This window comes from Silurus aristotelis, assembly GCF_946808225.1.
Source record: "Silurus aristotelis genome assembly, chromosome: 2".
NCBI lineage: Eukaryota > Metazoa > Chordata > Actinopteri > Siluriformes > Siluridae > Silurus > Silurus aristotelis.
The window spans coordinates 1,909,225-1,931,895 of record NC_139575.1 but is presented as its reverse complement, the minus strand read 5'-3'; the positions used below and the strand labels follow the sequence as shown (position 1 = coordinate 1,931,895).

Sequence of the window (22,671 nt, the reverse complement as noted above, 5' to 3'; positions counted from 1 at the left end):
AATAGAAATTCAACAAGAAATAATCACAAGACAGATTTAAAAAAAAGAGAAGAGAAGATCGACCTTTAGATAATACACCAACACAGAATCATAGAAAAGTATAACACTTATTAATAATTATAAACAGTATAAAAACATTAATACTACCATAAAATAAAAAAGGTAAACAATGACAACAAAATAAAGAAAAAGGAGGAAAAAATTGGCATTTAGAATTCATTGAAGATTTACAAACAAGATTTTAAAACCTTTTTTTAGACAATTGGATCAGTTACAGATTTTGCTCAAGTTCTTTCATGGGAGAGAGGGGGGGGACAGAGAGAGAGAGAGAGAGAGAGAGAGAGAGAGAGAGAGAGAGAGAGAGAGAGAGAGGGAGGGAGAAGAGAGAGAGAGAGGGAGAAGAGAGAGGGAGAAGAGATAGAGAGAGAGGGAGAAGAGAGAGAGAGAGGGAGAAGAGAGAGAGGGAGAGAGAGAGAGGAAGAAGAGATAGAGAGAGAGGGAGAAGAGAGAGAGGGAGAAGAGAGAGAGAGAGAGAGAGAGAGAGAGAGAGAGAGAGAGAGAGAGAGAGAGGAAGAAGAGATAGAGAGAGAGGGAGAAGAGATAGAGAGAGAGGGAGAAGAGAGAGAGGGAGAAGAGATAGAGGGAGAGAGAGAGAGAGAGAGAGAGAGAGAAAGAAAGAGAGAGGGGGGGGTGAGCGAGAAAGAGAGAGAAAGAGAGAGAGAGAGAGAGAGAGAGAGAGCGAGAGAGAGAGCGAGAAAGAGAGAGAGGTTATTCTCTTATTCTAACAAAGTTTGTCAAGATTGGAGAGGTAAAAACTACTCGATTCTTGTTTCCTGTACATAACCTACAGGGATTCAGTGGTGCTTTGCTCATGCAGGTCTAATAAAAGTCTTTAAGACGACTCGTCCTTCTGAGTCAAAATCAAATCAAATCTAATCAAATTTTATTCATCACATACACATACATACAGGGTACGACATGTAGTGAAATGTTTTGTTCGATGGTCCGGCATGAGGGAATAGGATGGGGGAAAGAAAAGGAGGCAGATAAATAACTATAAGGTATAAGAAAAACTATTAAAATAAAATAAAATAAATAAATAAAATAAAATAAAAGAATATAGGTATATAGATATATAGATATATAAAAGGATAATGTATGAATTTTTTTAACAAATATACATATAAACAGTAAACAATGTGTAGTGAAAAATGTAAACAAAATAAAAATGTAAACAATATGTAAACAATAGGCAATTTGTGGTGGGTTGTCCATAAAGTGTCCGTGTGCGGTATAGTGTGGTGTAAAGGTCCGTAAAGTGTCCATGTGCAATATGGTGCAATATGGTCCATGTGGTATGAATAAAATAAAAAGCGCACTGTGCTGTGCAAGTCCAGATTTTAAAGTGTCGTGGTGCGAACGGTGAGATATGTTTTAAAGTGTCGTGGTGCGAACGGTGAGATATGTTTAAAGTGACGTGGTGCGAAGGTGAATATATGTACAGAGAAGTGTGATGATGATGGTGGAGAGAGTGGGCCAGTTCTAGATCCTGGGTGTTTCCTGGTTTAAACACTGGATGGCCTGCGGGAAGAAGCTCCTCCTCATTCTCTCTGTGTTCGCTTTCAGGGAGCGGAAGCGTTTTCCTGAACGCAACAGAGAAAAGAGTCCATTGTTGGGATGGCTGAGGTCCTTCATAATCTTCCTGGCTCTGGTCCTGCACCGCGTGCTGTAGATGTCCTGCAGGTTAGGGAGCTCAGTGTGGATGGTACGTTCAGCTGAACGCACCACCCTCTGGAGGGCTCGTCTGTCCTGCATGGTGCTGTTCCCGAACCAGGAAGTGATGCTACCCGTCAGGACGCTCTCAATGGTGCAAGTGTAGAAAGTCTTAAGCACCTGAGAGGGTAGTTTAAAGTCCCATAAGCGTCTCAGATGGTACAGACGCTGCCGGGCCTTCTTCACCAGGGTGTTGGTGTGACAGGACCAAGACAGATCCTGTGTGATGTTAACACCAAGGTACCGGAAACTGTCCACTCTCTCCACTGGGGTCCCGCTGATGTTTATAGGTTGGTATGACCGCCCCCGCTTTGTGCTGAAGTCCACGATCAACTCCTTAGTCTTGCTGACGTTCAGGAGAAGGTTGTTCTCCTGGCACCATCTCTCCAGGTTTTTAACCTCCTGTAGGTAGGCCGTCTCGTCATTGTTGGAGATCAGACCCACCACAACAGTGTCACAACACAACTGAGTCACATTAAAGACTCCTCTAAAATCAACGAATCGTTCATGAACAACTTATCACCCCAAGTGATTTAACATTTTTAATTGGTCATATTTTTATTATTGGAACTACAGTTAAAGTTGGTGTATGTAGACGTTGGGGAAATTGTTGGGGATCTGATTATGGAATGTACCATTTTATTTAATTTCTGATCGAATGAACTAAATGAACAGAAAAAGGTTCATTTTTGATAAACGAGATTCAAAGAACCGAGTCACTAAAATTATCCGATCTTGCCATCACTATAGCAAGCTGAACCTTCTGGGCCCTCGAGCGAGGAACTTATATTGTATATGAATACAGTTTAAGTGTGTAATGCTGTAATGCATTGAGGTGTAAACATTCATTCATTTTCATTTTCATTCATTTTCTCCCGCTTGAGGTGTAAACATTTCTCATATAAAAACAGATTTAACGTGTATGAATAATGAATGTATGAGTTACACTACTCATGTATAGGTATTGTTTAATGTGCTAATGCTAAACCTGGATCAGGGCAGCATCGTGCCCCCAAAATAGAGCCAATCTGAGTGAATCTTCTAAAGAAGCTCTGCTGTATCATCAGTAGGTCATTCAGGGATGTGGTTTATTGTTCAGCACAGCTGTGAGTTTCCTGCGTGTTTTTCACCACCACCTCAAATTGAGCAGTTTAAGACCCATCCAATCTCTTTTTCTCTTTGTTGAGCTTCTTTTACTTCTATAGTTCTGAGTGTACTGCTGCAAAGAGGACTGTACTGGCTACCACAAGCTGGTAGATATTTGCCCTAGCTACAGTATGTTAACTTCAGCCTTTAAAACTGTATTAAAGCGTTAGAGTGATGGCTGAGGTCAGATGATAAGGTCATGCATTACAACAGGATTAGACCATAGTTAAGAATCTCCAGTCTGATCTATGTAACGAGAAATTAACATATTTTCACCTCATTATGCAATTATTATAATTATGTAGCGTACCTGGCGTGAGCACATTTCACACGTTCGTGTTTGTAGTGGGATAAGGTTTACAAATGGGCACAGATTTTCAATCACATTGGTGAAGTTTCACACCATCCTTACATTTCTTAATGCTTTGTATGTGTTATGCTTTTGGACTGCCTTGTTTTTAGATTCATCCATCAACTTTTAATGCTGACCAGTTTCGGATTTCCTGCTGAACACGTTTATTAATTTATTTCAATCGCTCACCCACTTTAAGTTTTGTCAGGTGAGTCTTTCACGTAGGACACGGGTCTTCAACCGGGGGTCCGCTGCGGTACTGCAAAATATATTTTGTAAAAAAACAAAAAACACGGGTAAAAACATCAAAGATAAAACATTGAATAACATTTTTTTTTTATTATAATTATCACATTAAAGTTATATTAAACTTAAATCTGATGTAAATGTGTAATTATCCACCCGTTAAGTTTAGGGCTGTCAATCGATGAAGATATTTAATCAAGACTACTCATATGACAGTCATGAGGTAACTCGGGATTAATCGCAATTTAATCACGCATTTTTATTGGTTTTAAATATACTTTAATGTAATACTTTTTAAGTGTTTAATATTTTAATCAACATGGAGAAATATTGATGCTTCATGCAAATGTATGTTTATTATAAGTGAAGACAAACTCAACATAGAGCATGAAGACTAAATATACATGTAAATCTTTTAAAGTAATTCTGGTGTTTTAAACGAAACAAATCATCAGGACACCAAATGAAACTATGTTTCCACACGGACGGTTTTAATTGCCGGATGTGTGCATCATGGCAGACTTCGGTTCTGATTTGAGACTCGGTGCGTCAGTAAAACAAAAGTTTAGTGATTAAAAATAAGTTTTTGGTGGAGTTTATTTTGAATTTTTTTATCTGAGTAAAAAGAGGACGTCCTGATTAAATGCGTGTCGCGCTGAAGGTTTTAATTTCGCCACTTTTATATTTATTTGTATTTAATTGTGCGTTAATACAATTAATGTCGTTCAAACGAATTTGCGTTAACGTGTTAATAACGTGTTCATTTTGACAGGCCAAATTAAGTTCTAGGAACCAAAGAGGAACCAGACTCAAAAAGAACACAATTATCACCAAGACTGTGAATATACATCAGTAAAACATTACAAACACCAGAGTGTGAGAGATCATGAGCACCAGAGTGTGTGATTATAGATAATATCTATACTACAGCCTTCAACAGTCAGCTGGAGCTTCTGGAAAACATCACAACATATGACATAATTATAGATTTCAACACCAACTCTCAACAATAAGACACTGAAACTGATATAATGGTGAAACTCCTGGAGAAAATGAGACACAGGTGCATGTTATTACAGATGAGAAATGTAGATCAGCATGCTGTTTGTTCCACCGTGACACAGATTTAAATTACATCATTATTCAACACAGGTGTGTTACAGCAGTCAAGCCACAAGCCAAATGAGATAATTGCCTGATACGCTACTACCATTATAGGAATGACATTCAACCAGTGACAGGACATTCCTATGTTTTTAATGTATTATTACTGGAAGCCAGCAAAAATGCTACATCATAAACAACAACACACACTTTCGAGAAGTCCTTACATAAGTACAGGACTCACTATGACCTGTTTACAGTTGTTTAGGTAATGAAATGCCATGATGTCATAAATATGGGTCAGACAATGTGTGTTAAAAACATTTTAATCAACAAATTGCGTAATTCTATTTGATAATGTTTAAACGTCATTATATGTCTAATCATTATTACCCCTGGTGGTCTAGTGTTTAAGATGCGGCGCTCTCACCGCTGTGGCCCGAGTTCAATCCCCGGTCAGGGAACCAACCCCAGCCACTCTTAGTGCTGGTCCCAAGCCCGGATAAATGGGGAGGGTTGTGTTAGGACGGGCATCCAGCGTGAAAACATGTGCCAAATCAAACGACCCCTAGTGGGAGAAGCCGAAAGAAAGTTTTTATAAGTCTAATCATTATTAGAGAGTGGAACATATTGAAGAGCCTGTAGGGTCTTTCTGCATGAATGATTAGGGAACTGTGTGAAAAAGAATCTAGAGTTAGCGCAGTGTCACTGTGGCCACTCGCTCCGTACCGGAAACACCATTAGTTCTGTGTATGCGTGAAATCACCACTTCCTAGTTGTCTCTAATGCTAGCGCTATGGATTCTGCAGTGTTTCATGTCCAGCTCCAATAATTTCTTTTAAAAGAAGAAAAACCTGACAATTCCGCATATTGAGGGAGTGAGTGAATGAATGAAGGATGGAAGGAAGGAAGACATTTGTTAAAATCGATGAAATAAGCAGAACAGTTAAGTAGATCATATTGTTAGAAATATAAATATTAAATGTAAAACACACACACACACACACACACACACACACACACACACGCACATATATATATATATATATATATATATATATATATATATATATATATATATATATATATATATATATATATAAAACAGAATATTACCCAAATATAAAATTTTATTTAATTAATTACACAACTTAATCAATATAATAAAAAAGTGTATTGCATCAATTTGATTTATTTGATTTTATAGTTATATATTTAATTCTTATAAAATATTATTTTATTAATTATTTAACCAAGCAGGCATTTTATTTAAAATTGTTTTCATTTGTTTGTGTTAATAATAATAATAATAATAATAATAATAATAATAATAATAATAATAATAATAATAACAACTGTGTTAATCAAAGCAATTTTATGTTTTACGTTTCAAAAAAACAAACTTGACCTAAAAGCAGAGGAATGTGTCGACTTTTGTGTACCTTTTACCTTCACACCCTAAATATATAAATATTTATATCACAGGTGTGTCTTATCTAGAGCTCATTTGTGACATTTCTTGACTTCATTTCTATGGTGCAGAGGAAAGTTAGTGCTACTACAACTACTGTACAAATCCATATTATTGTTGGGTTTTGTATAATTGCGTGCTCCTGTGTTGATTTATGATGTTTGATGTAGGACCCTGCTCCTGTAGTTGATGTCAACTGTCTACTACAGTGGCTCAGGATCGCGGGTTGCTTTTAATGACCTTTCACTGTGCACCTCAATAATGATGGAATTGTAATGAATGGACATTTGGTAATGAGGATGAAATTCCCTTTTGAGTCTAATTCTTCTCAAGGTTTCTTCCTCGTGAAGTCTCAGGGAGTTTTTCGCCACTGGCTCACTTATTAGGGACAAACTTACAATTATAAAGGAACAAACATAAAAGAATGTATATGACCTTATCTCTATAAAGCTGCTTTGAGAGACTGCACATTGTTAAAACCGCTCTACAAATAAAGAATTAATTTTAATGAAATCCTGCAATGTATACGGCTGGAATGACAATAAAATCTTACTTGACTTGTCTTTCCTTATAACATAAATACGTCAGTAAAGTATAAAAAAACCCACAATTTCATGTCAGTTCAGAAATAGCAACATTTTATTATATTGAGTGCATTTTCAACTACAAACCTACATTTCTTATTGGTGTTTATGCTCTGTAATCTGCTGACACGTCTGAGAACATGTTGAGCCACAGAACATTGAGAGAAAGCACTTCAGAAAACGAATCTGCTTTTAATAACTAGGCCACCTATGAACTGATTATTTAGAAATAAATGAGGAGGAAATAATTATGATTGTAAAACTCATGGCATTATTTACAGTATGAGTAATTAGGGAAAGATGTTTGCGAGAATAAATATGTAGGTCAGTGTGATAATGGTGGCATGTAAGATGATTATGAGCCTTCGTAATGTTAATCATAATAAGTGTAATCACGATTACAATACACAACACACACACTGGCGATCTTTGAATGACCACCTGCCAAATATTGTGTTGGTCCCCATTTTGCTTCTAAAACAGTCGTGACCCACGCACATCAACAGCATGAACTTCTTCACCAGTTTGAGCTACAGGAGCTCGTCTGTTGGATCGGACCACAAGGACCAGCCTTCGCTCCCCACGTGCATCAGTGTTCTTCGGCTGTACGTGACCCTGTCGCCGGTTCACCACTGTTCCTATCTTGGAGCACTTTTGATAGATACTGACCACTGCAGACCAGGAACATCCACAAGAGCTGCAGTGTTGGAGATGCTCAGACCCAGACGTCTAGACGTCACAATTTGTGAAACTCACTCAAATCCTTACGCTCTGACATTTATCACTTTTATCAACTTTGAGGAAAACATTTTCACTTGCTGCCTATTAAATACAGTATATCCACCCACTTACAGGGGCAATGATGAAGAGATCTTCAGTCTTCTTCACTTTACGGCTCAGAATGTTAGAATGTCATGATGCTAGGCCTGTTCGGTGTATGACATGAATGATGTGGTAGGATCTTGGAGTTGAAATGAAGGTTTGTCACTGGTGCATAGTTTCGGTTCATGTATTTAATATTGTGAGTTGTTTTTGTTGTTTTTTATTTTATGTCTTTTTTTTTGGTTTGCACTTTAATAATACATTTTCACGCTCACATTTGCTTCCCGCTTCATTAAATGACACCAGGACACAATTTAAGAGATCATGATCTGTGGTAGCGTCAGACTGTGGAAGTGTGATACAAATTTCTATATATAGCATATTATGTTTATATATATTATATAAAATCCCTACAAAATGAAAAAATACAAAAAGAGGTTTCAAATTATAATTCACATTTATTAGCCACATACACAACCATACACAGTACGACGTGCAGTGAAATGCATTTTCAGAGTATCTGTTACATTAACGTAGAATAGAAAACGTATATACACATGTACAGGTTACAGGTATATTTACTTATTTAAATGATGGAAGTAGTTTATTAAAGGGATTATATTAAAAATATGTAATCCCATTTATGAGGTACTATTTTGTCATTTTTATTACAACAAAGATGCTTATTTTTTATATTAATTAATCTGAGTAAAAAATATTTAAATATAAATCTGTATAGTTAGATATATAAACAGACAAATCTTTTGTAATGTAGTTGATATTTAAAAATTAAATCTTCTTCATGATCCACTGGTCCTTCCACATGGTTAGTACCTGGCAATATACAAAAAACATATGATGACCAAGATTTAATGAATTGACTTTAATTAACAGAATATTTCTTTACCAAATAATGTCTTACTAGATAAATCCTGGCAGGTTTTGGCCGATGACACTCGATAACCAGGACTGGTACTGAGACACCTGAGTATACACACCAGGTGAATAGGACAGAGCACAGCCTCTACCCCAGCTAGTGATACCAGCCTGAACCCAGACAGCACCCTGCTTAGTGACCAGCGGACCTCCAGAATCCCCCTTTCAAAAGAGAAATAAACTTTTGTCATTTTTTGATTGTTGAAGGTTGATACAAGTTGTATTTATTTACAAATGTCTTCCTATTGTGTGTTTACCTGGCAGGTATCTTTGCCTCCTTGGTAGTAACCAGCACACATCATGTTTGGGGTAATGGAGCCAAATCCCAGGAGAAAATCACAAATCTGTGTATTGACAGTAGGCACCATCGCCTCCTGAAGAACACCAGGAGCTGGCAGTTGCACTATAAACAAACATAAAGACAAACAAATATATTTTAAAAAGTTATAAAATTATACCCTGGTTTGGTTGCCAAAAGCTACTTATACACCCTCTAGAGTAAATATATGATTCACCACTCAGCCCATAGAGAAATGCCTTAAAGCTTATTGCCTACCCGGGCATTTTGAGAATCCATACACACATTCTTAGGAGGGCCATTTCTACCCTTTTTGGTACCCAAGGTGGGAATTCAATTGTCAACAAATGATATTTGACAAATATGTACAATTTAAATGTATCCTGTGGTGTTGTGTGTGTTCATGTCTATGTATTTTACCTCCAGAGGCAATGCTTCCCCAGCCGGTGATCCAGCAGCTGGTTGTATCTGGAAAACTGCTGCCTTCCCCTGCCAGACACACTGGTCTGATGTAGTCCGTGAAGTTGACTGAAGAATTCAGGCGTAGAAGGGCGATGTCATTGTTTTGGGTGGCGCTGTTGTAGCTGGGGTGAACGATCACCTGAGTTACACCTCTCGTAATTTGATTGGGATTAGAACCGGTTAGAGTCTGTTTCCCCAAATACACCGTCACAGCAGAAGAGATGGTGCTGTAGAATTAAAAACATTTATTCATTTCTTCACTTACATTCACAACTAATTAAAGTATTATAAATGTATAAATACAAATAAAATGGAATTGAATGAAACAAACCTGGAGAAACAGTGGGCTGCTGTCAGAACAAAGTCTTTGTTGATCAGGGTTCCTCCACAGAAATGTCCGTTATAATCAGGGCTCTGGAGACTAACCTGCCATGGCCACCCTCCTTCTGAGGAATTCTGCCCACCCACAATACGGGTGTTAAAAGGGGCACGGCCGCATACTGTAGAAAGAGAAACATCAGTTACAATCCGAATGGCATCATTCAGCAGAACAGAGAAGAATAAAAATTAATTAAGAGAAATACCCACCATCCAGCTGGGAAAGAGAACCTGGAATGAGAGAAAGAATGCATGTCACAAATGCATGTTTTTTGTTATGGAATCTATATTCTGCAATTTTGCACACATTTATGACCTAAGGGCAGACATGCATATTTATATGTCAGACGTAAACACAGACTTCAGTACTTTACACCTACATAATTAGCATATATCACCTGGGGGGGTTATTTACTTACTTTACTTAACTTTACTTACCTACGTTACTTGCTTACCTACAAACAAAAATGAACGACCTGGCTTATGTTTCTTCTCTCTGGCCAGAATAAAGTTGTTGGATTTTCTTATAAACTCTTATAAACTCTACTTATAATATCTCCTGCACTCTGATTTTTTATGTAACAGTTTTATGTTCAATATACCTTCATATAGAAATAGTAATAATAATAACAATAATAATAATAAAATTATCTGCCAATACTGATCTTTGCTTTACCTTTAACATACAGGACCATGGCCAGAAGCACACACTGAAATCGCAGCATATTTGCAGTCAGCCTTCTGTCTCTGTCGCAGTCAGTCAGCAGATGTCTATGTTCTCCCTCAGCACTCTTTTATATCTCCTCAGCATTGCCGTGACTAATGATGTTTTTGTCAAACCTGTTACATCACTGGAATGTCCTTAGATACTTTAGTACATTTGTACAGCTGACCCAATTACTTACTCATACTCAACAATTTACATTCCAGGTGAAGAAAAAACCCAGCAGGTAAAGTTGCTGGAACTGTTTCTTCATTTAGTACAATATAATTGGTGTAGTCACGCAGATTTTTACCAGAAATTATATTCTGACTGGCACTTGCGATGTGGATGTCTGAGCGAATGAAAGGGGAAATTTGAGAATGTGAATTGGCACTTGGGATAAGTTTAATAATGCAATATCAGAGTCTGAGCAGGGGGAGTTTGCTAATTCCAATACCATCATTAAAGACCTTCAGCAGCTCATGGAAGGTCATTTATGGCCTTTGGAGACTCCCTTATTCAGTGCGACTTTCAACTGAGCAGTTGAGCGTTAAGGGCCATGCTCAAGGGGCCAGCAGTGGCAGCTTGGTGTTGCTGGGATTTGAACTTGTAACCTTCTTTTCCAGAGTCCAATGCCTTAACCACTGAGCTACCATCTTCTTTGTCCAGCTTTTTATGGAAATGGGCCCAAACTAGGTGTTGTGATGTTTTCCCTTTTGACCACCCAACATTTTAGTGATGGTTCTACAACCACGGAAAAGCAGAATGATGTGATGGCCATGAGAATCTGGTGAGATGACCTCCTCAGATAATTGTCTCATTTAAATTTAACTCATTCGGCTGAAACCTTTAAATCCATTACTGTTACATTATTTTAAAGATTTTTACTACAATAAAATGTATTTTTTTTTCTAAATACACAGACAAAGCAAAACATTATTACATAAATTTATTTTAATTTAATTATGTTTATTTGTTTTGAGCTTTTAACAATGAACATTGTCTCAAAGCAGCTTTATGCAGATAATGTGGTGATAAAGGATACATAAGATGTTCTTTATAAGTGTAAGTTTGTCCCTAATGAACAAGTGAAGCAGTGACTGTGGTGAAGGAAAAACTCCCTGAGATGCAGAAGGAAGAAACCTTGAGAGGAACCAGATTTAAGAGGGAACCGTATCCTCATCTGGGTTCCACAAAATGTCCATTTATTACAGATAAACGATGTTCAGGTGCAGTGATGAGATCAGAGCAAACTGTAGTCCTGAGTCAGTGTAGCAGACTGTTGATATTGACTTGCGAACTATAAAGCATTATCACATTATGAGCGGCTTATAACAATATGAACACTGATTATCTCTTCATCATGGAACATGTTAGTGGGTGGAAATAATAATTAGACAGCAAGTAAACATTTTGTTCTAAAAGTTCTTTCTTCTCAAAGTTGATGTTAGAAGCAGGAAAAATGGGTGAAAGTAAGGATATGAGTAAGTTTGGGCCAATTCGTGACATCTAGACGACTGGGTCAGAGCATCTCCAAAACTGCAGCTCTTGTGGGATGTTCCTGGTCTGCAGTGGTCATTATCTATCAACAGTGCTGAACCGGTGACAGGGTCGCAGCCGGCCGAGGCTCATTTATACATGTGGAGGGCGAAGGCTGGTCCCTGTGGTCCGATCCAACAGATGAGCTCCTGTAGCTCAAACTTCTGAAGAAGTTCATGCTGTTGATGCTCGATGGGTCACGACTGTTTTAGCAGCAAAAAGGGGACCAACACAATATTATGCAGCTGGTCATAAAGTTCTAGGTGGTCAGTGTATGTGACAGTGCTACACTGCTACTGAATTTAACACAACGTATGGAATGTGTTTCACTGACATAGTTTATAATCTTACGCTAGAATTCCAGGTCATGATGATAATTGCATAAGATGTTTGGCAGATTTTAATTGCTGCAATTGTCTGACTTTTACGAAGAGGTTTTTCCCTCAAGTAATAGAACCACATTCCACTGATGGCATAAGTCAGACAAATAACATTTTATGTTGAAGTGTACAAGGGTAGGTCTAAAAGAATGCCAAAAGGTCATATAAGGTGACTGAGATTTCAGCTGTTTGCTGTGGCCCTGGTCTCACCTTCCATGTTCCCCTATCCAGCCTGATACACTTACCTCTATTACTTACCGTTAAAATCTGTTTTATTGTCTAGTGTAGCAGCAGTGAAGAGTTGTAACTTGTAAGTTGTAACATATCATAACTGTATGTTCAGGTAGGCCTATAATGGGGTTTGGCCATGACCAGATGTTTATGGAACTCTGCTAACTGTAATGGATCCAATATCACCAAGTCAAATAGACAGAGGGCTCTGTGAGCAGGCCATTGTTTCTTCAGGATAAATTCACACACAGTTCTTGGGCCAACATCAAGAGCCTAAAGATCCATAAAGTTCCCTTTTAAATCTGGTTCCGCTCGAGGTTTCTTCCTCATGCCATTAGGGAGTTTCTCCTTCACCACAATCGCCACTGGCTTGCTCACCAAAGATGGACTTATAAGAAACAGATTTGTAGGCAATAAAATTAAACATTCTTTTATACAACTTTATTACCTCTTTATCTCTGTAATGCTGCATTGAGACAGAGTTCGATGTTAAAAAAAAAAAAATTGACTCAAAAATAAACATCTACTGACTCTATTCAGAGATGTAAGAAATGACTGAACGTTTTCTTTCTCTCTTCATCACTTGCATTTCTGGTCCGGCTGCGTATTTGCGAAAATGGACTCTAAATGGCTTTAATCTCATTCAAAGTGCAAGCAGTGTTACAGAGGTAAACCTTTGCTTCAATTACCAATTATATGTCTCTGAACTCCTCTATTACCTTTACACACTACATCAGACAAGTGTGTCTGGCAGAAGGCAGTTTTACTGTTTACTGATGATATCAAATGCTACTTCTCTGGAGGTAAAATCGATCCATGTTCATTTACGTACATTCACATTTATAGCATTTGGCTGACACCCTTATCCAGAGTTACAACTGAGCAGTTGAATGTTAAAAACCTTGTTTAAGGGCCCAGCAGTGGTAGTTTGCTGTTGCTTGGTCCACCAGAGTCCAGAGTACAATGCCTTAGCCACTGAGCTACTTCTTATACATACTCATACATAAATGCATGGCTGCATGGACAATAAACACGTGCATGAAGTAATGTCAAATTTAACCACATCAACAGAGTTGCTTTGAGTTTGATAGCAAGTCAAAAAGCCAAAAACCGTCTGCGTTATTCACAAATAACAACAAGTCTTAATCATGACTCCTTCTGAACAAACTGCTTGCTGTGCTTAGGCTATTAAGAGAGAATCTGTGCACAGCCACTCCAAGGGGAGTTTCTATGCAGAATTTTAAGAGATTGGTGTGATCAGAGAGAGATGAACAGTTCAGGAGGTTATTATTGCAACTAGGCAACCTTTGCACTCTGGGGCAGTGACTGGTTGTCTCCAAAGGGATTCGGTTACTTTCTGGTTTAGCTCCACACCCATCCAATGTAGAACCTCCACTGAGAACCTGACAGTGTACTATTATCTGTGGAAAGCTTTTATAACCCAAGCACAACTCAGACCCTTGGATAATTCTGTTTACCTGGTTTCAGCAAACCAATACAGCAAGGCCAATTTAACATCCAACTGCAATTGTTAATAAATAATGATGCTATATGGATTTGACCTAGTAGTTTTGTTGTCCAAGCAATTCATTTGTTACAGTCCTCCCTGAAATTATTGGAAGACCTAAAGAGCAGAAATAAAAAGGCCAAAGCACAACAATCAAACCACTTATCAGCACTAAGAAGCAGAAGGCCAAAAATGTTCTGGAACCATAATTAATCACTACCCTTGTGATAGAAACTAAAATTGTGTGGATAAAAGAAGGATCTGCTCATGAGCTTATGGGCATGACATGATATATATATGCAGTGAGGAAAATAAGTATTTGAACACCCTGCTATTTTGCAAGTTCTCCCACTTAGAAATCATGGAGGGGTCTGAAATTGTCATCGTATGTGCATGTCCACTGTCAGAGACATAATCTAAAAAAAAAATCCAGAAATCACAATGTATGATTTTTAATCTATTTATTTGTATGATACAGCTGCAAATAAGTATTTAAACACCTGTCTATCAGCTAGAATTCTGACCCTCAAAGACCTGTTAGTCTGCCTTTAAAATGTCCACCTCCACTACATTTATTATCCTAAATTAGATGCACCTGTTTGAGGTCGTTAGCTGCATAAAGACACCTGTCCACCCCATACAATCAGTAAGAATCCAACTACTAACATGGCCAAGACCAAAGAGCTGTCCAAAGACACTAGAGACAAAATTGTACACCTCCACAAGGCTGGAAAGGGCTACGGGGAAATTGCCAAGCAGCTTGGTGAAAAAAGGTCCACTGTTGGAGCAATCATTAGAAAATGGAAGAAGCTAAACATGACTGTCAATCTCCCTCGGACTGGGGCTCCACGCAAGATCTCACCTCGTGGGGTCTCAATGATCCTAAGGAAGGTGAGAAATCAGCCCAGAACTACACAGGAGGAGCTGGTCAATGACCTGAAAAGAGCTGGGACCACCGTTTCCAAGGTTACTGTTGGTAATACACTAAGACGTCATGGTTTGAAATCATGCATGGCACGGAAGGTTCCCCTGCTTAAACCAGCACATGTCCAGGCACGTCTTAAGTTTGCCAATGACCATTTGGATGATCCAGAGGAGTCATGGGAGAAAGTCATGTGGTCAGATGAGACCAAAATAGAACTTTTGGGTCATAATTCCACTAAACGTGTTTGAAGGAAGAAGAATGATGAGTACCATCCCAAGAACACCATCCCTACTGTGAAGCATAGGGGTGGTAGCATCATGCTTTGTGGGTGTTTTTCTGCACATGGGACAGGGCGACTGCACTGTATTAAGGAGAGGATGACCGGGGCCATGTATTGCGAGATTTTGGGGAACAACCTCCTTCCCTCAGTTAGAGCATTGAAGATGGGTCGAGGCTGGGTCTTCCAACATGACAATGACCCGAAGCACACAGCCAGGATAACCAAGGAGTTTCTCTGTAAGAAGCATATCAAGGTTCTGGCATGGCCTAGCCAGTCTCCAGACCTAAACCCAATAGAGAATCTTTGGAGGGAGCTCAAACTCCGTGTTTCTCAGCGACAGGCCAGAAACCTGACTGATCTAGAGAAGATCTGTGTGGAGGAGTGGGCCAAAATCCCTCCTGCAGTGTGTGCAAACCTGGTGAAAAACTACAGGAAACGTTTGACCTCTGTAATTGCAAACAAAGGCTCCTGTACCAAATATTAACATTGACTTTCTCAGGTGTTTAAATACTTATTTGCAGCTGTATCATACATATAAATAGTTAAAAAATCATATATTGTGAGTTCTGGATATTTTTTTTAGATTATGTCTCTCACAGTGGACATGCACCTACGATGACAATTTCAGACCCTCCATGATTTCTAAGTGGGAGAACTTGCAAAATAGCAGAGTGTTCAAATACTTATTTTCCTTACTATATATATATATATATATATATATATATATATATATATATATATATATATATATATATATATATATATATATATATATAACTTAAATGGACAGATGTAGTTATGCAATAATATTTTGCACCCATCTGTAATTTTATTTTATCTTCAGTTGATAGCCACCCTTGGCCACTTGGTTCATACCTGGGTATTTCTTCTCTGCATTAGTCTAACAATTCCTTGGATAAATGGGATAATGCATTTGGGTTCAAACAGCATAAAAAAGAAAATCCCCTGTTGGTGAATTCAATTCAATTAATTTCATTTTTATTTGTTGGCATTTAACAATGAACATTGTCTCAAAGCAGCTTTACACAGATAATGTGGTGATTGAAAGTAAATATGTTCTTTATAAGTGTAAGTTTTTTCCCTGATGAGCTCGGTGGCGACTGTGACAAGGAAAAACTCCCCGAGATGGCATGAGGAAGAAAGCTTGAGAGGAACCAGACTCAAGAGGGAACCTCATCCTCATCTGGGTTGCACCGAATGTCCATTTATTGCAGATTTACGATGTTGCTGGGTGCAGTGATGATGATCAGAAGTGAAAAGTAGTCCTGAGTCAGTGTAGGAGACTGTTAACATTAACTACAGTCCAAATCCATCCTCAAAGCTCCCGTTCTTACTCTGGCATTTCATGGAACTAGCCAAGGTGTTGATGAGAAACCGTCCTAAACTGCACAGAGTGGCCTCCAGTCGAAGAGAACATTCAAAATACTATTCAGAGGCAGGCCTGGACGAAGTGGGAAGATCCACGGAGATCTCACATACTTCTCTGGCACACCAGACTTCCTCATGCAATACCACAACTCCTCTCTCCACCCTGTCGTACACTTTCTCTAAATCCACAAACAAACAATGCAGCTCCTTCTGACCTTCTCTATACTTCTCCATCAACATTCTCAAAGCAAATAATGCGTCTGTGGTGCTCTTCCTCGGCATGAAACCATACTGCTGCTCACAGATGGTCACCTCTTCTCTCAGCCTGGCTTCCACTACTCTTTCCCATAACTTCATGGTGTGACTGATCAACTTGTTCCCTTTATTCCAACAACACTCTCAAGTCTAGCAAGCAGTATAGCAGGGGTGGCCAACCAGTCAGAGACCAACTGTGTTACCGCAAAGAGCCACATCATACACATGGGCACACATGAGCATCACCCATCCCTTCCTCTCTCACACACACACACACACACACACACACACACACACACACACACACACACACACACACACACACACACACACACACACACACACAACACACACACCTCTGCTCAGCCAGATTTTTTGTAAATATCACACACCAACATGATAATGACAGAAATTGACTCCTACAGTACTAAGACCACAAGCCAGTCATTTTCAACAATGAACATTGTGTGCACTGTCTCACACACACAAACTCTCACAAACTTGCAGTTAGTTTCAGTATGGGCAGATTTGCTTTCGGCAAATGCAGCCATCATTGTTTCTTTCATATCTATGCCACAAGTTCTGTCTTTTAATAGATAGATAGATAGATAGATAGATAGATAGATAGATAGATAGATAGATAGATAGATAGATAGATAGATAGATAGATAGATAGATAGATAGATAGATAGATAGAACTTTATTGACATTGCATTGTACAGGTACACAGCAACGAAATGCAGTTTGGCATCTCTCAGAAGTGCAAAATGTAGCAGTCGTGCAAAAGTGCAGATAAATATCTAGCATATTTACAGTGCAGATAAATATCTAGCATATTTACAGTGCAGATAAATATCTAGCATATTTAATGGCACAATATCAAGGAGTTCTTCTTTGATCACACAATCGTTTGACACAGACCGTACAAATATTGCCAACTAAGCCTTGTCTTGTATGTCGCAACTCTCATCCAATGAGACACTAAAATACTCACGTTTGAAAGTCAGAGTGCAACTGTGATTTGAAAGCCGTGTTAATGTCCAATATTCTGTGTTCAACAGTGTGGCGGGACAGTTGGACGTCTGATACAATGCGTTATAGTTTGTCGTTTAAAGGAGACAAGATTTTAACAACGTCACTGAGACATTTTTTAACGAACTCCCCTTCATTGTATGGCTTATTAGCCCGTGTAATGTTCCAAGCCAGTTAATACGATGCAAGTGTTACGGTCTCTGAGCGCTTCTTACATTTTTGAAAAAACTGTATCTTTTTTCTGCCTGACTTTCAAAGTGACCAACTTGTGCTTGCGAAGTTCAGTCCTTTTTGCACATACGCATTTGACGAAAATACCGTAATAAACTAAAGTGACGCGAAAACGCACATTAAAAAAAAAACACAAACACAAACTTCGATATGACCGTAAGAGCCGCATGAAGAGCCGCAGGTTGGCCACTCCTGCAGTATAGTATGATCAGTTGTGTCAAGGTCGAGCAAAACAAGTAAAGACACAATACCCTGATCAGAGGCCAATAACAGTCATTTCCCACCTTAACTAGCACCGTCTCTGTGCTATAATGAGGCCGAAATCCTGACTGATACATTTGAAATTTTTTATTCCTAAGTAGATGTGAGCAGAACTGCTGTGCTACAACCTTTTCTAGAATCTTGGAGATAAAGAGGAGGTTTGATATTGGTCTGTAGTTGGACAGCTGACAAAGTGAAGGTCAGGTTTCTTAATTAGGGGGTTGATAACTGCAGTTTGAAGAATTTTGGTACATAACCAGTGCTAATGGAAGAGTTTATTATTTTTACAACAGATTCAATTACCTCTGGAATGATCTGTTTTCGAGGAAAGTTGTAAGCGAGAGATCGAGAAAGCAGGTTGATGATTTTGATGAGGAAATTAATGAAATTAAGTCATTCTTATGAATAGGAGTGAAGCCTTGTAATTGATTGTCTGTTATAATTACACTGCTGTCTACAGGGTTACTTGCAAAATAATTCGGATTTATATTAATTGTCTGGATTTCTTGCCTGATGTTTTCAACTTTATTATTAAAAAGGTTAATGAAATCATTAGTACCTATTGATGGTGTGCATGTAAGTGCAGTGCTTTTATTCCCTGTTTATTTTGCTACCGTGCTGAATAAAATCTAGGATTATGCTTGTTATTTTTCTATGAGGGAGGAGAAATATGCTGATCAGCAGCACTAAGAGATTTTCTATAATTTAGAAGTCTCTCCTTTTATGCTATTTGAAATACTGTTAATTTTGTTTGACAGTTTATGTTTGACAGTTTACGCCATTTATGTTCTAATTTTCGAGTGGTCTGTTTTAAGGTGCGCGTATGATCATTATACCACTGTGCTAGTTTTTTCTCCCCGATCATTTTGGTCTTTAGGGGAGCTCCATCATCTAGAGTGTAACGTAACGTTGTTTCTAGGTATTCAGTGGCCCAGTCGAGCTCTGCGGGGTCAGACAGAGATCTATTTAATATCGTAATTTCAGGAAGATTATTGATAAAACACGCTGCTGTAGCTGACGTGAAAGTACGCTTAACACGATAACGTGGTGAGGTAGAAATTTTAAAAGAGATGAGATAATGGTCTAATGAGATAAATAATGAAATTGACTGACTGGACCTGCTTTTGGACACTGAATATTTTATGTTGGTGTAAAGAACTTCAAATGTTTTACATTTGTGTTTAGTCTTTTGTGTGATGTTTAGATTATTATTATAAATAGCTGCGACTCTGCCTCCTTTGCCATTTAGACGGGGTTGGTGTATTTAACTATACCCAGGAGGACTCGCTTTAGTTAATGCTACATATTCATTTGGTTTAATCCACATTTCTCTCAAACACATTATTTTAAACTCCTGGTCGGTAACAATTTCGTTCATAGTAAGCGCTTTTGACGTGAGAGATCTAATATTTAACAATCCTGTCTTTGGATCAGAGGTGCTGGCTGTGGGTTCAGTCCTATTTAATTTAATGTTAATCAGGTTACTAAAACAGACTTTCTTAGAATTCCTACATTTTGGTTTCGCTCAGGGGACAGACATAGTTTCAATTTGGTGGATCCTGAGTGATGATTCTGTGAAGCTAGCAGACGGTAGGGTTAGCCTGTCTGTCTGCTCCCTGGCCTTGGCTCTGGACAGTCACTAGTTAACTAGTTCTGTTCTGAGACTATGACCTATATTGCAAGAAATAAAAGCAGCACCTTTCTGAATAGGTTGGATACCATCCTGCCCTAACAGGCCAGCCTTACACTCAAAATTGCACCAATTATTTATGAAGCCCACATTGTTTTTGGGGCACCACTCGGACATCCAGCAGTTTAGTGACCATAATCTGCTGTAGGTTAAATCACCACGTCGCATTGGAATGGGGCCAGAGCATGTTACTGCTGCTGGTGCCCCTAAAGGTCTAGCTAATTTCACGTGCCTCAGAATAGAGTCTTCTATAAACAGAGCTCTTTTAGGTTTCTCAGCGGGTGCTTCACTGAGGAGAGCAAACCTGTTGGACACGTGAAACGGAGAGGAGTAGTGCTAAAGTGCCTTAGCGTTAGCTTTGGCTTTGCGAGTATGCCGCCGAGCCGTCACCAACTCGCCCCGCTGCGAGGGCTGTAATACCGGAGTCAGGGGAATGCTAATTTTACCTAGGGCATCCAGACTTTCCCCTGCAGAACCTGGACTGCTCTCGCCCTCACTACTTCTCTCTAGACTCTGGATGCACTCCTTTAATACTAAGATCTTCTCTGTCAAAAATCAAACTAGCTTACACTTTTCACAAATAAGATTATCGCTAACAACGGAGAAAGACTGACTAAACATGTCACACTTTACACACTGAATGAACTGGATGTTCACCATAGCAGAGAAATTACGTGAATAATTTGGGTTGGTGTTTCTGCAAAAACAGAGTCATATAACACAAATTCTCAAAGGCCATGTGTCAGCTGGGGTTTCTGGGGTTAGCACTTCCGCTTCCCGGACAAATGAGACTTACAGAGCAAACTTGGCTTTCTGAGCTACCATCTGATCTAGATGGACTGACTACCCTGGATACAAGAATAGATTGGCGGTTTTAGGAGTGTCATGGCAAAGGACGCCACTGCCGAACCAGGTACTTACAACCCCTTCCAAACCGCTTCTCAAAATTGTAATCTGCAGTGGGACCCAGCCACTGTCATTTGTCTCTTGCCTAACCGACCATACAGTGGTACCGATGACCACTTGCACCAGACATCCCCACCTCGAGAGTGCCTATACCATATTTTTGGAAAAGAAAGAGAAGAATGATCGCCCTTGCAAAGACTAACGGTGAGTCTGATAAGTTTTACCAAACTACAAAACACCGACCCCCTGGTCCTCATTCGGGGAGGAGATGAGTGGAAGATAAAGTTTAACATCACTGCTGGCCACTAGAAATCAGTCATGCCATTTGGCCTCACCAATGCACCAGCGTTTTTCCTGGCCCTTGTTTAAATATGTGCTCTCAGACATGCTTAACCACGTTGTTTGTAACACTGTGTATTCCTTACACCTTCGGCCCAGTACACCACTATCATAATTGTGATTGATAGATTTTCCAAAATTGAGTATTTGATTTCCCTCTGCAAGTTGACATCCATAAGAGAGACAGTCCAACTCTTGCTCCAACATGTTTTTCACTGTACCCTGTCTCAGTGTTACCTGCATTTCTCTGTTACTGATGTTTTAGCTTAATGGTTTGTCCTTGAACGGATGACCAATTGGTGGACTTTGCTTCACAATCTGTTTATTAAAGACTCTTTTACACTTTACCTGCATCGTGCATTCTCAAGGGACTTGATTTTTGAACCTGATACATTATTTACAACCTTGTATTGATGCCCTTAGCTTTTCAATGAGATACATTTTACCTGGGTGACTTGCATAAGTTAAATTATTTTGATCTCTTGGACCTTGCTCAAAGGCACAGCAGTGGCACCTTGGTGGTGTTGGGATTTAAACTTATGACCTTCTGATCTATTGTCTTAACCCTTTAGCAACATGTTAATGAATCGGCCATTCTGGGGGAGTTTGGGGAAGAACCACATATAGGTGTAAAATGTGCATACAATTTACCCACATATGGTACAGTTTCTTTAAGTCTGTTTACAGATGCCCTATTTCCTATTCAATTGAAATACAAAGCAATAAATATCAAAACAGATCAGAAGCAGCATGTACTGCCTTTAAAGGGCCTTCAGGATGGGAGTCACAAGACTGTTGGGCAACCGTGTAGTAAAGATTCCAAGTGAGAACAATTCTTTGATTAATTACATTTACATTTATGACATTTGGCAGATGCCTTGAGACAAGGTGACCTACAACTGAGCAATTGAGTGTTAAGGGTCTTGGGTAAGGGCAGCTTGGTGGTGGAGTCTAATGCTTTAACCACTGAGCTACCACATCCTATTACGATTACCCTATTCCACAAAATGTTTTACAATTACATTTACATTCACTCAGTCTTACCATCTTTATTACCCCTTACCCACACTAACACTCACATTCGATCTATTTCCCTCATGAATCTACAACGTTCACAATGTAGGAACACGTAAAATAATGACTCGGACAAGAAGTTCATACAGGTAATTATCTTTTAATCAGGTGAGTAATTTAAGAAGATAAATAGATTACATGAATAATATGTAATCTTGATGTAAACACGTGGTACTGTACAAGAGCATTATCACACACTTCCTTATAACTACAAAATATAAAACAGCTTCAAATATAACTACTATGTATATCAGATTCATCGTGTTAAAAAAATAAATTTGGACAATCATAGCAAATAACATTTCATATTAAATAATAAACACAGTCTATTAAAGGAAAATTGTTTCATTGCACTTG

The 22,671-nt window shown here is 38.7% G+C and overlaps 1 protein-coding gene across 1 annotated transcript; it reads right to left on the bottom strand.

Moving 5' to 3' along the window:
- Window positions 1-7,936: 7,936 nt before the first annotated feature.
- On the bottom strand, window positions 7,937-10,339 carry LOC310738976 (serine protease 27-like). Its single transcript, XM_083564486.1, has 7 exons — window positions 10,249-10,339; window positions 9,783-9,803; window positions 9,526-9,694; window positions 9,153-9,421; window positions 8,692-8,837; window positions 8,421-8,596; window positions 7,937-8,332 (listed from the first exon to the last, which is right to left on the bottom strand). Coding segments are annotated over exons 1-7 (831 nt in total). The 5' UTR covers window positions 10,298-10,339; the 3' UTR covers window positions 7,937-8,331.
- Window positions 10,340-22,671: the final 12,332 nt, after the last annotated feature.